The sequence below is a fragment of the Natrix helvetica genome, assembly GCF_964273705.1.
Source record: "Natrix helvetica genome assembly, chromosome: 2".
In the NCBI taxonomy this organism is placed as follows: Eukaryota; Metazoa; Chordata; class Lepidosauria; order Squamata; family Natricidae; genus Natrix; species Natrix helvetica.
Genome location: NC_138552.1, coordinates 106,569,122 through 106,585,780, shown reverse-complemented (window position 1 = coordinate 106,585,780; position 16,659 = coordinate 106,569,122). Strand labels below are relative to the sequence as shown.

The window sequence follows — 16,659 nt, the reverse complement described above, 5'->3', positions numbered from 1 at the left end:
TTTTTCAAATGATCTCAAGGTAGTGGCGATACTATTTCTGTTCCACATGCTCCTCCCATTATAGCGTCGCAGTGCCATTAAGTAGCACAGGCTGAAAGGATCTAAGACACCACTTCATCCAGCTAAATAAGAGGTGTTTTTTTAAAAGGCCAGTGTCTATTTTAATTATCTCTGTTGATTGCAATCCTGTGTAAAGCGATCTGACAATCTCCCTAAACTCAGTTGAGTTTATTTCTGCGCAGGCATAAATGAGATACATTTAGGTATAATTCTGGAATAAATGCTTCTATTAAATTCTGGGATACCAGTCCAAGAAAATATTTGACTTCATAAGCAAAAAACCACCCCCAAAACATTAGAGATATTTCCATAGGGGCAAGCAAAACGTATTTAAATAGCATTAAAAATAAACAGAATTTTTATCCAACAATTCATCCTTTGAACAGAATTAGCAAACTAGTCGGAATAGTCCTTAACGTTAGCAGATTAATCTTCCCAGTAATTCCACAACCTCATTGCTATTGTAGAAGAAGCCTTTGTGAAACCCAGTTGAAAGTAAATCGAAGCTACATATTGTGTAAGGCAGGGTGTCAGCCCTTCGAGGTGGGACTCCACAAGCAGGGGAGCTAGAGATGAAGACTGTAGAGCTCCCCTACCCCCAAGACTTAAAATTTTCTTGTGCCTCACCTCTTCAAAATGACCATCTATTAACACCTAATGTTGGGACAGCTCTTCCAGATTCTTTGGTGTGCCTTGTTTCACCAATTCATCTCAGATCATCAGCAAGTCCTTCTCAAAATTGATTAATGAGAGCGAAAACATTCCACCCAACATCTCTGGTAAATAATTGAAAATTCGATGTGGATGCAAAAATACGTGGACCTGTTTTTAGCTTTAAACTTTCTTGATTACCTGTTGCTTTCTTAGCAGAATCATCAAAAGAAGCTCCCCATCTTTGTGCAAAATTCTGGTAATTGTCCAATACTGGACTATTGCTTTCAATAATGGACATACTCCATTCGGCTATCTCAGCAAATTCAGAACAAAAGTCATCTTGATGAGATCTATAGGATGTTCTGTCATCCAACTCATTATAAACCACCTCAATGTGAAGCTATAAAAGTTAGAATTGACTCTGAGCGTTTCCGAAACAAGCTCCCGTGTCACTGCTGGTTGAGGTGCTAGCCACTGCCATTGGTTAAGGCAAGCTTTGTCGCAAATGCTGTGCTAGATGCATCATGGAATTTTGCTTTGTAAGTCCACTTGTTGGTGTTAACAATAATGCTGCAGCAAAATGCTTAGCAGATGGTGGGATGAAGACATCCTTTTGATCAAAGACAAGAGTCTGCTGCTCTTAATAGGAGGTATCAGTTCTTCAATGTAGGCCAGGGCAGGAAGCAGATTCCACAAGAGATACAGTACTGGATTTGTAATTTACATTATAGTAGTAGAATTTTGGAAACCTAGCAGATACCGAAGCGAGCCTGTTTAAATGTCTTTCAAGAGTTGTCTATTTTCCGAGAGTTTAAATTTGTACTTGGCTAACTGCTACACTCCTCCAAGATCATATATATGCTCTGGTAGGCTGGACTTGTATAATTACTGCACCACAAATTTGGAATCATGTTTAGAACATTGTGAATGTATGTATGGTTAGATACATTGTACAAATGTAACCTAAATAATCCTCTTTCTGAATCTTAAGTGTACATTAAATGTAGACAGCTTGCCCTTGAGGACAATCTTCTCCAAACTAATGTGTTGGAAGTACTGCTGAAAGAATTCCCATTATGATGTCACAATGCTTACTGTTGGTATCATCAGGACTCTACATCATGTCCATTCCTGCCATTTGAAATGGTGGTCAGTACATGGAGAGTGGGCATATATGAGCATCAGGAAATAAAATGTCAAGCAGAGGAAGTGTAAGTTCTGGCGCTCTGCCAGCAAAGAAAGCAATCAAGCCCAATGCCAAATTTAGAGAAGAGGGGGAGATGACTCCAAGGAGGATAGTAAAGGAGACAAGGGCTGTTGTCATAGACATTGGTACAGGCTCCTGCAAATGTGGTTTTGCTGGAGAACAAAAGCCAAGCCATGTGATTTCATCTACTGTAGGCAAGCATATCCAGGAGACTGCAAAAACTGGCGATAACAGGAAGGAAACTTTCGTTGGAAGAGAACTTCAGGAAGCTACGGTACCCTTAAAGCTTGTCAATCCTTTAAGACATGGAATAATAGTGGACTGGGATTCTGTTCAAGATATGTGGGAATATCTTTTCCTTAGGGAGATGAAGATTCGTCCTGAAGAGCATGCTGTCCTAGTATCGGATCCTCCTCTAAGCCCTACTACCAACAGAGAAAAATATGCAGAAATGCTCTTTGAAACATTTTGCACCCCTGCAATGCACATTGCTTACCAGTCAAGGTTGTCAATGTATTCCTACGGAAAGACCTCAGGTCTGGTTGTGGAGAGCGGTCATGGTGTCTCCTATGTAGTTCCCATTTACGAAGGATACACCATGCCAAGCATTACCGAAAGAGTCGACTATGCTGGATATGATGTCACTCAGTACCTAATGAAGTTAATAAATGAGAATATAAAATTGTTCACAGAGAAAGACTGGAATATTTTAGAGGATATCAAAGAGAACCATTGTTTCACTTCACTGGATTATCAACATGATGCAGCCACAGCTCCCAGGAAACATGAGATTGAGTATCAGCTTCCTGATGGGCAAGTTGTCATTATTGGCAAAGAGAGATTCTTATGTGCTGAAATGCTCTTTAAGCCATCCTTGATCAACTCGCAGCAATTGGGACTTCCTCTCCTGACAATGACTTCCCTCAACAAGTGTGATGTCACCCTCAAAAAGAACCTGATGGGCAACATCTTGTTATGTGGGGGCTGCACCACACTAAAGGGCTTTGCTGACCGCTTTCAGAGAGAGCTGATTAGAATGTGCCCAAATGATAATCCCATTTCATCAGCTTCTCCGGAAAGGAAAACATCTGTCTGGACCGGAGGCTCCATTCTTGCATCTCTCAAGGCTTTCCAGCAGCTTTGGGTTCATAGAAGAGAATATGAAGAAAAGGGTCCTTTTTACATCTACCGGAAATGTTTCTAAATCCCAAATGTGAATCCCTTTGCCTAGGAGAACGGGATGAAGTTTGGTCGACGAAAAGCACACACTTTCCCTGCTACCCCTGTAATACCAACCTGAATGTTATATGATCTGGATGACATTCTGGTTCTCTGTGTATTAAAAGCTTCCTGTTGTAACAGCAAAATATAGTGTTCCTTTGTTTTTGGTGGGAGTAATGACAAAAAATGGAGAAGATGAGTGCATCAAGGAAAATCTTCCAATTAGATGATCTGTGCTTGACAGCCAGCAACTGCACTTATTCATTCATTCATTCATTCATTCACTCACTCACTCACTCATTTATTCATCCCAGAGTAAACTTTGTTGAACTGAATGGGGATTTTGAATAAATTAGGTAGGATTGTACACTTAATGAATTCCTGAAAATCAGTGTCTTATCTTACCAAAGAAAAACAAAAAGAAGAGTAGAACACCTTAAAATATTAAAATATCTCATGAACTCCAGTTGTGTTTTTGCAGAATTCTTAAATCTTGCCTGTTACGTAGCCAGTGCTAACCTTGCACCAGCCACATGCTTTCAACTATATCCCAGCAACTTTAGCAGCTCTGAGATTTCTTTTTTTTTTAAAAGTCAGGTTTTTATTGGCAAACTTACACAGGTTGACCACGCATTAATCTTCTTTAGAAGTTGCACACCCTTATGAAATTGCAATCCACAATTATTTGTAATATGCACCCTTTATTAAAAATATAAACAGGCATTGGTCAACATTCACACACAAACATATATGTTGATGTATCTGATTCAGTCCCTGGAAACTTTCCAGAAAAGGACTCTGTACTCAGTGTTTCATCATGTAGAAAATCAAAGATGAGAGATTCAAAGAAAAAAGTTACAATAAAACTGTATTAATCCCTCCCCCTCTTCTTTCTCCTTTGTTCTCAGAAAAAGAATGTTGCATCAATATTCAATTTGTCAAAACAGGGCTTAATATATTAATAAAGATCTTGCTCAGTGTTACTGAGTGGAGTATCCCCCCAAAAAATCCCTAAAAAATTAAAATGCTAGTGGTAGCTCTGCTTTAAAATCTCCAAGAACATTTCAGATATCAAACTGCGAAAAAAAGAGTTTGGAGAGTTCAAAGCAACATATTAAAAATAATGTACACTAGTAGAAGCTGACGAGTTGCTATCTGGCTATTAAAGGCAATGTTGGGAGAAAAAAATGGAAGGAAGCCCATGATCAGACATTACTGGGACAAAGCGAATTTACATTGCCTTGTGAGCCAATTCATCCTTCATTTAAGGATACATGATGAGAAACAATACTTAAGTGCAGGTAGCCTTCACTCAGTAACCACTCGTTCAGTGGTGCCGAACAAGGACTTACGATTGGTCCTCATGGTTATGGCCATCGCAGCATCCTTGTGGTCACATGATTACAATTTGGAGGCTTAGCAACCAACTTGCAGTTAAGACATTGAAGGGTGATCACCATTTGTGACATTTGCCACCAGCTTCTGATAAGCAAAGTCAATGAGGAAACAGTCGTTACAAATGGCGATCATATGACCATGGGCTACTGTGACTGCAGGATTTGTCTAATGATGGCGACCGGGACTGCTAGAACTGCTGTCGTTAAGTTGGCATGGTCACATGACATCATGCCCTGTGACCGCGTTGCTTAGTGATGGAGTTCCTGGTCCCAATTGTTGATAAGCGAGGACTACCTGTACAGAGATCTTCATCCCGACAATAGTTGTGGAACTGAGTTTATTGGAGCAGGGCAAGCTTCCATTGAGTGTTTTTGTTGAGTTTGGGAGCAATAAAGTTCTCTGGATCTGAGAGAAAGAAAAAGCAAGAGATAATCCTACAAACAACATAAGCAAGCAAGCAAAACAGATATTACAGTACACTTTATATAAACCAGTGGTTCCCAACCTTTTTTTGGCCATGCCTCACTAAGCATCTCTAAAATCCTGATGCTCCTCCTGTGACATATAATTCTTACTTTACTCAAAAAGTGAACTCTATTCACGTGGAGAAAATCTAAAAGGCCATTAATTTGGTTTAAACAAAGTTCAAATTGCCCCCATTAAAAATCAAACTGCCCCCCCCTGTGAGGTATGGGTCCACGTTGGGAACCACTGATAAAAAATTCTGACAAAAAATTTAACAAAACCTTACAAATGAGATAAAAAGCAATGTACCACAGTGACAATAATCCTATGCTTTGTCTCCTACTTGAAATCAATGAAGAATAAACTAAAACTTTATTCCTTTGCTACCTAAAACGGCAAGCTCAATTCTGAGCTTTCCTAAATGGCATGCTTCAGAGTAACTACATCTAGGGAGTGGGTTCAAAACTCAAATGCTAGGCCCTGGGCAAAGAGCATAAGTAAGCAAAGAAGGGGATTGCTCAATTTCTAAAGTTCACAATCTCCTTCCATGCTGCATAAAGTAACCTTTGTTGCAACTGGGAGCAGAGTTTTATTTTTTTGATCAGTTTTTGGCAGCTGAGAATTACAAAAGGCCAGAATTATCAGCCCACAGGTGAGCAGTATTTGAAGAGGTGGTGATAATAATGCATTTGTATGCTGTTCAGAGTCAGTGTTGTAAGACAGAAAGCTCAATAAATCGTTAAAATAAATACAGTACATGCACGCACATTCAAATTGCAATTAACTTGTACACTACATGATCTGTCTTACCTTGTATTATAGGAGCCATCACTTTCTGTTGAGTATAGGCAGCACTTATGCTATTAGCGGTTGAACTGGGACCCAGGATCTAAAATTGCAAGGAATTAGTAAAAGATGTTGATTTATTTAGAATAACAGTACCAGAAAACCATTATTTTCCCTATGGAATGAACAGGAAAATTATAACTTTATTTTGTTTTCCAACCCTCTCTTGCACCTGCTTTGAATTTACAAGTAGTCCTTGATTCATGACAGCAATTAGGATCATGCTTGGGTGATAATCATATAGTGTGTCTGCACTGTTAGTAACAAAACTCCCTGCATCCCAACTGCTGTCATTAATTAAATCCCATTGTTGTTAGGTGAGGCAACGTCCTGCTGACTTTCCACAACCAGTCAGTGGGGAAGGAAGCGAGGAGGTGTAGGGGAGGATCAGTGAGGGTGCACAAAGGTTCAAGGGAAGCGCAAGAAGGGATGAGGGGATGTGCAAGGCACAGAAAGGACCAGGGAAGGTGCAAGGGGTTGTGCAAGAGCATAAATCAGGGCGGGTGAGTGAGAAGTGCAGTGCAGGTGGATGAGGGTGTACGAAGGAAGGTTGGGAGTATGAAGATACATGGGTAAGGGAGAATGCGTGGGGTGGAAGGGAGGGTCAGGCTGTAGTAGGGTTGAGGATGCACAGGAGTGCAGAAGAGTGTGAGGAAGGCTTGGGGAGGGTGCGTGAGTGACCGGCAGGGTGTGAACAAAGAGGGGCTAGGGAAGGGTGCATAACTAGGGGAAGACTTAACTTAGTGACTGGGGTGACTTTCCCTGCCAGCTTCTCCATTGATTTTCTGGTCATGCACCTGAACTGTTTGCCAAGTGCCCAAATTGCATTTGTATGGCACAGGTGCTGGGACAGGCAGAACTCCAAGCATCATTTCTTCAGCACCATCGTAATTTTGAACGGTTGCTAAACAAATGGTCATAGATCAAGGACTACCTACATTCATATAAACACCGTCTTCCTGGCAGCAGATTTCTTGACACAAACCAGTAAAATGGCGTTCTCTTAAAAGAAATTAGGTAAATAAAAATTGCTATACATTGAGCCGTGCAGCACAGTATTTAAACCCCACAGCAACCCATTGTCAGGGACAGCTATGATTTTTTTAAAAAAAATAAGATGCAATGCGAGTCAGAACCCAAACTGCGACCATATCCAGCTTCCTCCCCAGGCCAAAGAAGTGGCATGCAGTTGTACCGTCAGCTTTCCCCATTTTGAACATGCATGCGATTTCACAGTGTACATCAAGAGTAAAACAGGCAAGTTGATGCTGCTTTTGTCATTTGCTTCCTCTTGATTCCCCCCCCGCCCCCCCCCCCATGCATCCACCTCTTGTGAATATCTCTGTCGCAACGGATTGATTCTTCCAATCAAGTGACCTCCTTAAGGACACCATTTCAAAATGAAGCAGTATAACACAGTGTGCCAGTGAGCGTGCCAAGGGGGCACAGGCTGGAATTAATGTCTTACTGAGTTGGCTGGGGTACGTTGCAAGTCTGGGCTCCAGATTTCAAGCAGGGAGCTCTCCACCAAGCGAAGGGTATCCTCAAAGGCCTGTTGCAATTCCTGGGCTTGTTCATCATAGCTATACAGGACTAGATGCCTTAAAAGACTCTGCATCTCACCTTGAGGGGGAGGGAAAAGATCCCATTCTAGTGAAATGCATTTTTTAAAAAAAGAATGGGGTACACAGAGAAGACAAACCTCTTCTTTGCATGCCCTCTGATCCTAGGTTGAAAATAATGAAATCCCCCCCCCTCCCTTTTTCAGTAATATAGGCATAAACTGTATCTATCAGCTCAAACTCCCCGATTTCAAAACAACAGCCCTGGAGGTTGCTGAAGTGCTTGATTTCTCCAGGGACATTCTGGAAAGGTATTTAGAAATGCCCTACATTCTAAAAATAACAATATTGGCTGACAGTGCTAATAAGTTAGAAAGTTTCAGCATTCTATTCTTTCTTTCTTTCTTTCTTTCTTTCTTTCTTTCTTTCTTTCTTTCTTTCTTTCTTTCTTTCTTTCTTTCTTTTCTCTCTCTCTCTCTCTCTCTCTCTCTTTCTTCTTTCTTTCTCTCTCTCTCTCTCTCCCTCCCCCCTCTCTCTTGTGTAAAAGTTACTTACAATCAGTTACTTACTTATAATCAGTTCAGAGGTGGTATTCAGTAGGTTCTGAACAGTTCTGGAGAACCGGCAGCAGAAATTTTGAGTAGTTCTGAAAACTGGTAAATACCACCTCTGACTGGCGTCGCCCCATTTATTCTCTGCCTCCCGAGTCCCAGCTGATCGGGAGGGAATGGGGATTTTGTAGTAACCTTCTCCTGCCATGCCCACCAAGCCAAGCCCACAGAACCGGTAGTAAATTTTTTTTGAATCCCGCCACCAAATTAGTTGTCATTCTTTTACAATATAACTTCCAAAATCTTGCCAAGAAAGCTGCAAGGACTTATTCAGGCAGTTGCCAGTCAGTACTGAACTGAAGATGCATACAGATGCACACAATTTAAAGATAAAAGTTTTCCTGTCCAGTTGTGTCTAACTCTAGGGCACAGTGCTCATCTCCAGCATTGTCCAGACATTTTCCATGACCAGCATGCCAAATACCAAAAGCATACAGAATGCTGTTGCCTTCCCTCTGAAGTGGTACCTATTTATCTACTTGCATTTGCACGCTTTGAAACTGCTAGGTGGGCAGAATCTGGGGCAAGGAACGGGAGCTCACCCCGTTGCGTGGTGCTTGGGTCTCGAACCCAGGCTCTCAAGCTTTCCAGCTGACACATTCAGTGTCTTTAACCGCTGAACCAATTGCGTCCTTGCACACTGTTACTCTTATACTATTCTGCCATTAAATAGCGACTACAGCTTGATTGTATTTAGGAATGAGCGCAAGTAAGAAAATGAAAGGGGAATAAAAAGACAAGAGAGTGAGAACTATCATGTTTCATCTCCTACGTAATGTTTTTTTAATAGCTCATTTACAGCCAGATTTTTAAAATTAATCTGATTCCTTAAGATTACTATCATATCAAAATACTCTAAAAGGGAGAAGAAAATGAGAGCCAGAGTAATTTACGTCTTCTGTAAATTCTAGCCTCATCTTAAGCATCAAAGTCATCTGGGGTCTTTTGGCCACTCACATTCTCTCAGCCCAGCCCACCTCACAGAGGGTTGCTGTTGTGGGAAAAATAGGAGGAGGAAGGAATAGGAGGAATGTCCACTGGCCCTGAGCTGATTATGAAGTAATAAAGGTGGGATAAAAGTCTAATAAACAAATAAGTACATAAATTAGCACCAATAGTTAAATATTCATCAATTGTTATCCCATCTACAAACTTGGTTTTAGATATGTGGATTTGGTAATTAGGCTCATCCAGTAAGGAAGCAGCCTTTTGTGCAACTCCCTGTTACCCCAAGATTACTGAAGATCAACATTTGGAATCTCTATAAACACGGTCACTAGGCCCTGCTTTCCCATCAGATCTTTTGCTGATCTCCTTGAGGGCTATACTTCTGTGCCACATACAAAATTTGAAGAAGCAACTCTTGCAACTAACCTTTCAAGTTGTCAATACTTCGAACTATTTCCCCTAAAACCTCCAGAAGTGCAACATCTTCTAAGGGACTTCCTTCCTTCAGGCTGTGTTTCTTGCGTTCTGCCTTGCGACGGTTCTTTGAGGAACGTCTACAACAGATCAAAGAGCATCTGCAAAATGAGCTGGCTGACCAGGGGGTAGTGGAGAAGTGCAAAGAGAGACTAAAGGGATGGGAGAGGACAGCTTATAAAAATTTCATCCGATAAGTATTTTTGCACTTGCACGTGGCTTGAGTTGGATGATGAAAGCCTCATCCTGAGATAGTGAGCCTGATATAGATTGCACTATTTCAAGACTGCAGATGAAATTTATAGGACAAGATGGCCTCCTTAGATTAGTTCTGCTTCCCCCAACCCCTTTCCGTTCTTGAGAATGGAAAAGTTGCACATCAGAAAAAAGGCTTTTTCTCCCCCTCTTATGCTTGTTTTCTATGTGCAGCAAGTTTTGATTCTGGATTTTTATAGAGGGGCAATAAAGGAGATTCAAATGGAATACCTCTGCCGTCACACAGAAGCAAATTTACAGTATTCAGATAAGCAGAATATCATTTGAACTGGGTGCATTCACATTCAAAAAAAATTGCTGCTTTAATGAACTGAAGAAATGCCTGTTCACATTCTCATATATATGAACCACCTCATTCAAAGAGCCTTGGTTTACCATGTCAAGGACAATGATAATAAAGTGTAAAGTTTGGAGGGCAATTTATCCATTTTCCTTCTTGTTTCACTATTAACTGTGATTATTGCCAAAGACTGAAACGTCTTTATGTCCTTCTCTTTTGGGGGAAATGTAATCTCTCGTTCCAATGAATAGCAACAGAATCAGCAAAAGAATTACTTGATAGCTCTCTCTTTGTTATCTCTCTGTACACCCATGATCTGGGACCTGGAAGCATATCATTAGCCATACACTCCCACCCGTCTTCATATACGGTCAGGCTTTATAATAGTTTCAGCAAAAAGGTTTCATGGTTATAGATGGCTTATTCTCTTAAGACATTACACTGAATTCCTAAAGGAGATTATTTTTAAAATGTGAAATGTTCTCTCTCTAACTCGTACAAATGTAAAATTCTAAAATTATTTTTCTTAGAGGTGAAAATGGGAAAACATTTTAATTCATGTTTAATAATTAATGATGAATGACTAATGTCGCAGGCCTCGAAGGAGCTAAGAGAAGTTGCTTTGTAGTCTGTTTGATGATCAAGCTCCCAGGGGAGTTCAGGGAGATCTAAGAAAAGCAGTCTTAATCTGGAGACTAAAATTTTCCACTTGGGGCATGAACAGCAGTCAAACTATTGTACACCAAAGCTATGATAAGGCAAAGTAACATACGCAGATATTCTTGAATTACTGTGAGTATATTTGGAACTTGTGTCACTGGCTGTCACCAAACTGCTGGTATCAGAAAAGAGATCCGATTCAGGACAATTTGATGCTTCGTGATCTGCAAAAATTAGTTACTTTGATCAATAAAAGGGGAAAACATTCACATCTTATCTGTTAAATAAATTCTTCTCTTGTCACTTCATTTCAATAGCACTTTCTGGACTGTTTTAGAAACATTCTGCAATAGGTGCATCCAGTGAATGGTGAAACCAAGGAAAAAGGTAGGAGCAGACCGATGAGTCCTGATGTGAAATGTTCAGAATTGCACTCTAAGCTTTGATCTCTTAATTAATAGGTTGACTGAACGAATGAATCAGCTCTATCTAGTCCAGCATCTTATTCCTCTGGAGGTCTGGCAGATATTGTTGGAAACTTTGGTTCAAATACTTTGTTTTCAGCATCTGGCATACAGACAAGCACTGCCTTTGAATACGAAGGTAGCATGATTTCAAACAAGGCGAAGAAAGTAAGAACTACACAGATTGCAATAATGGACCTTCAATGCTAATCTGGTGTAAATACAGAATCTTGGAAAGTGTAAGAGGAATGTCCTACCCTCATTTACAATGAATTAATTAAAGACTCTTTGGGGGATTCAAAATGCTTTTCCTTGATTTGTTTCCATCTAGGGTAAACTGCCATTTATGAGATCGGTTGCCAATTGATTTACTGCGAACTCCTGATTGTTTAAATCAGTGATTTTACCATTGTTTTCCCCACTTCCCACAATCTCACTTGTGTAGCACGTCATAACTAGTAGAAACCAAAAAAAGTAAAGTTCTATTATTTTGTTGAAGTAGTAACTGAAGTTCCTGCTCTTAAGGCACTAATAAGCAGCTTTCTATGAATTAGTGTCACAAAACATAATTCTATTGAAGTACATTACCTAGTAGTTCATTTTGGGCTTGCTGCTTAAGCTCTCGAACTATAGAAAGGCGCTTACGATGGTGAGAAAATTCTGCTTTCTGTGTTTCCAAGAACACCAAATGATTTTTTTGAGCTAGAAAGGTGATCATAGTAAAAGGAACATTATACACATGTAACTGAAACAGACATATTAAAAACAAACAATTACAAAAAAAATCAAGGTTAGATGTTCTTTGTGCCCAGAGACAAAATTTTGCAATATCGCGTTATATGTCCTTATCTCAAACCAACACTCTTTTCCCCTTCACCTAATTTGAATCTCATTAAGCTCACACCTCCAAGCACATATCAGCTCCCAGGAAGCCTTACCTTCCAACAGAGATGGCCTGAAGTTGGTCTCTAGAATATCGGTCCTATTATATTTGTAAATCTAAAATGGGGGAAAAAAATAAACCACTCTGACAAAACAAAACAAAAACAAAAACACTTTCTCACAGATAATGGAAAAAAATCAGGGGTTTCAGGACTTACTATTCTCAAGGCTTCATCCCAGGCAGTTCCTTCTAAAAGAAGCAGGATGGCCTCTTCGTAGTCCTGGAAAAGGGTAAATCAAACATTTACTATCATTTTGTTAACTAATCAAATATTTCCCTCTCCTGAAGCCCTTTAGCAGAAAAGAAATATTTGGGATGAAATCCCGAATCCTGTAATATTCATAATATACAGTGAGTATATTCTGCTTGACCTGTTTCTAATATATGTGTGCGTGCGCGCATCCAAACTGCCTATTACTATTGGTATTACCTTTGCTTTCTTTTGCCACAATTGTTCTATTTCTATTTGTGGTTCTTCATATTTTGTGATTTTCTCCTCTAGCCTTACCATTTCCATTGCAGGTAATGTTCTGCTTCAATGAACAATTAGAACTGATATAACCTCATGTTCCAAAGGCTTCTATTTTATCACGTCAACTCAGCCACAGTGCTGTTCAAGAGCATCAGATGATGTATGCCTCGAATTAAAAGCTATTTCTAGCCATGCATGCCTGAACCATACCTTGTTTTTTCCTTATCGGGCATCCTTCCCAGGACTTTGAGATATCAAGCTAATTTTAGTAGGTAGGTTAAATTTTTAGGATAGCAACTAGCAATACTTTAGCAATACTTATATTGTCTGTCATTCTACCTGCAGGGAATTGATGAACGACAGATAGCTTTGCCACGTAGACAGATGTGGCACGGACGAAGAGGTTTTCATAATATACTAGCTGTACCCAGCCACACATTGCTGTGGCCCAGTCTGGTTAAATGGAAAAGAAAGAAAAGAGAAAGCGCAAGTCCCCCAGCAGAGGTGGCCCCCGCATGGAAGTGATCCACGGTGGCCCCTGCAAGAGCCGCCACGGAGGACGCTCCCACAGGCCCCGGCCTGGATGAGCTGAGGAGGAGAGGAGGAGGAGGCAGCCGCTGCCCCCGACCTGGCTTCCCTCAGCGGTGATGGTGAGAGAAGGCGGCCGGTGTCCCCTGAGGAGCAGGAGGAGGAAGGAGCCGCCCCTGGCCACGCAGACTCAAGGCAGCCCCCGTTGGCTGCGGCCTCATCCAGAGACGCTGTCGCCGCTGCAGTCGCCGCCTCACGGGGCACCCAGCGGCCGCCCCAGCCCCGCTGCACCTCAGGCTGACCCTGCCGCTGCCCCGTCGGAGCCGCCTTGGCGAGGCCGTAGCTGGCTCTCTGTGAGGGGGGTGGAGAGCGCGCACAGCCGGCCGGGCTGAGGAGACGCTCCGCCTCCACCTCCTCTAGAGCTCCACTGCGTTGGGCAGGAGGAGGCCAGGGCCGAGGGATGGGACAGGCGCCGCCCCGCCGCAGACAGCAAAGGCCTGCCAGGAGGGGAGGAGAGAGAGGTGAGGAGAAGGCCGAAAGGCTTTGGCTCCCCTTGGTGAAAATGGCGAAGCTCGTCAGAGGAGGGGCGGAAAGGGGAAAGGGTGCAGCCGCAGCCCAGCCACACACATAAAGGGACGTTCAGGACGAAGCTGGAGAGAGGCCGAACTGTTCCGAATATACTATACTCAAGAAATGAACGCTATGGTAAATGACACAGCTGAATTCCAACACAATGTCACACAAAATAATTAAATCACAATGAAAATAAATCAAAATGTATGAACATTCAATATAACAATGCAATCGGAAAACATTGAAATGGAATCGTGAAATATTTAGTATAGCGTGTGTTGCTTTTACATCCAGCAGATGGTGCTGGTTTTCAAAAAAGCATATTTTTTCAAAAAAGCATGTTTTTACCTGTCACAGATGTGACATCTATATAATATACGTATATAAAAATATGTCCGTAGTCGAATGCAATGTTGTGTCAAAATTTCAAAGCAATCGGTGAAGAACTTTTGGAGATTTGAGATTTTGAACAAACAAACATTACATTTTCATTTATATAGATGATTTGGTGCCATTAAACAAAAGGTTCAACACTCTGAAGTGTATAGATTTGGCTGTAGCTAGAACACAGCATGCAAAATCCAATTGAAGCTATGTAACCACGGGGACTTACAGATGAACTGCTCTCAAATATATCATCAAAAATAGTTTATACTACCTTTCCTCTCTTATCAAATATCCTTTGATATGAAAGATGAAGTAACAACATGGAAAAAACTGGAGGCTTATGAGGACACAAAAAGAAACTTGTCCAGAAACATGGTCCCCCAACAATTTGGGTTCTCATTTTACCCACCTCGGAAGGATGGAAGGCTGAGTCAGCCTTGAGCCTGGTGAGATTCGATCTGCCAAACTGCAGCTAGCAGTCAGCTGAAGTAGCCTGCAATACTGCACTCTAACCATTGTGCCACCTTGGCTCTTACGCTACATGATTTATGTACAGCTATGTCAGATGTATAGAATGATAGCACTTGGGTGGTGATGTCATCATTCTGGCATCATTGTGGTTTGCTATATTTATTTATTTATTTATTACTTGAACTTATTAGTCGCCCCCTCTCCCCACAGGGACTTGGGGCGACGTACAAAAGTATTATATAGCGTACAGAGGAGGTAAGAATAAATAAATAAGTTACAATACCTAAAAAAGTTAAAACCCCAGTGAAATTAACCCTTAAAAACTAAAATTACCAATTAAAAATGCCCTGGGCTGGAGAGGTTGTAGAATTATGCCAGGTCAGCTAGTCGAAACAGGTAGGTTTTCAGCTTCATACGGAAGGAGCGAAGGTCGGTTGTAGTCCTGATGTCTGGGGGGAGGTCATTCCAAAGGGTGGGGCCCACTACAGAGAAGGCCCTACTTCTGGGCGCTGCCCTCTGGCACTCTCTGGAGGACGGCACCCGGAGTAGTCCCTCTCTGTGTGAGTGGACGGGTCGCAGGGATGTATGGGGCAGGACGCGATCCCGCAGGTAACTAGGCCCTGTGCCATGGAGCGCTTTGAAGGTGATAACCAGCACCTTGAAGCGCACCCGGTAGGCCACAGGAAGCCAGTGCAGCTCGCACAGGATAGGTGTTATATGGGAGAACCTCGATCTCCCCATAATTACCCGCGCGGCTGCATTCTGGACCAACTGCAGTCTCCGGGTGCACCTCAAGGGGAGCCCCATGTAGAGAGCATTACAGTAGTCCAGGCGAGACGTCACCAGCGCGTGAGTGACTGTACGCAAGGCCTCCCGGTCCAAAAGGGGCCGCAATTGGCGCACCAGGCGAACCTGGTGGAACGCCCCCCTCGCCACGGCTGCCACATGATCTTCCATAGACAGCCGGGCATCAAGGAGGACGCCCAAATTGCGTGCCCCTTCCACCGGGGCTAATTGATCATCTCCGATGGTCAGCGATGGCAGATGCTGGTTGAACCGGGAAGCCGGAAGCCACAGCCACTCTGTCTTGGAGGGGTTGAGCCTGAGCCTGTTGTCATCCATCCAGACCCGTACGGCTTCCAGACACCGGGACATCACTTCAACAGCCTCGTTGGGGTGGTTTGGGGTGGAAATGTACAGCTGAGTGTCATCAGCGTACAGATGGTATCCCACCCCAAAACCACGGATGATCTCGCCCAGCGGCTTCATATATATGTTGAACAGGAGAGGCGAGAGGATCGACCCCTGTGGGACCCCACAGATAAGGGGCCTCGCGGTCGACCTCTCCTCTCCTGCCAACACACATTGCGTCCGGCCAGAGAGGTAGGAGCGGAACCATCGTAATACGGAGCCCCCGACCCCTAACCCCTCCAGACGGCGCAATAGGATACCATGGTCGATGGTATCGAAGGCCGCCGAGAGGTCTAATAGGACAAGGATGGAGGAACAACCCCCATCCTTTGCCCTCCAGAGATCATCCACCAACGCGACCAAGGCTGTCTCCGTGCTGTGACCGGGTCGGAAGCCGGACTGGCGCGGGTCTAGATAATCAGCTTCTTCCAGGTGGCGCGGAAACTGCTGAGCCACCACACTCTCAACAACCTTCGCTAAGAAAGGAAGATTGGAGACAGGACGGTAATTTGCTAGCTCCGCTGGGTCCAGAGAAGGCTTCTTGAGCAGGGGCCTCACCACCGCCTCTTTCAAGGCGGCTGGTAAAAGGCCCTCACCCAGCGAAGCGTTCACCAGCCCCAGTAGCCAGCCTCGTGAGCCCTCCCAGGAGGCCAGTACCAACCAGGAGGGACACGGGTCCAATAAACATGTAGTGGCTCGCAGTCGCCCGCGCAACCTGTCCAAATCTTCGGTGACAACAGGGTCAAACTTCTCCCAGCATGGTCTCTCAAGACTAGCCTCAGACGTCCCCACTGGAGCACTGAGGTGGGTCCATCCCCTTCGGATCCGATCGATTTTATCCTGCAGGAACTCTCCAAATTCCTCTGCCCGGCCCAGCAATGGGGGGTCCCGTTGCCCCTGTGACAAAAGGGAGCGGGTCACCCGAAACAGGGCGGCAGGGCGGTTCTCTGCGGACGCTATAAGGGTGG

The 16,659-nt window shown here is 43.1% G+C and overlaps 2 protein-coding genes across 2 annotated transcripts in view; one reads left to right on the top strand and one right to left on the bottom strand.

The window, feature by feature from the left end:
* The first annotated feature begins 32 nt into the window (after positions 1-32).
* Positions 33-3,278, top strand: ACTL7A (actin like 7A). The gene has a single exon (XM_081944653.1). The coding sequence runs from the start codon at positions 1,908-1,910 to the stop codon at positions 3,123-3,125; it is 1,218 nt and encodes a 405-aa protein (XP_081800779.1). The 5' UTR covers positions 33-1,907; the 3' UTR covers positions 3,126-3,278.
* Positions 3,279-3,714: 436 nt separating this feature from the next.
* Positions 3,715-16,659, bottom strand: part of ELP1 (elongator acetyltransferase complex subunit 1) — a 49,676-nt gene continuing 36,731 nt past the window's right edge. The window contains exons 30-37 of the mRNA XM_081944664.1: positions 12,227-12,289; positions 12,065-12,125; positions 11,715-11,828; positions 10,775-10,886; positions 9,399-9,526; positions 7,320-7,474; positions 5,816-5,894; positions 3,715-4,945 (exon numbers count right to left, since the gene is read on the bottom strand). Coding sequence (XP_081800790.1) covers positions 4,878-4,945; positions 5,816-5,894; positions 7,320-7,474; positions 9,399-9,526; positions 10,775-10,886; positions 11,715-11,828; positions 12,065-12,125; positions 12,227-12,289 — 780 coding nt within the window. The 3' untranslated portion in view covers positions 3,715-4,877. The remainder of the gene's footprint in view (positions 4,946-5,815; positions 5,895-7,319; positions 7,475-9,398; positions 9,527-10,774; positions 10,887-11,714; positions 11,829-12,064; positions 12,126-12,226; positions 12,290-16,659) is intronic.

Bases quoted from the DNA above. Each gene is read 5' to 3' on its own strand.
- ACTL7A (XM_081944653.1), top strand. From the start codon at position 1,908: ATGTCAAGCAGAGGAAGTGTAAGTTCTGGCGCTCTGCCAGCAAAGAAA.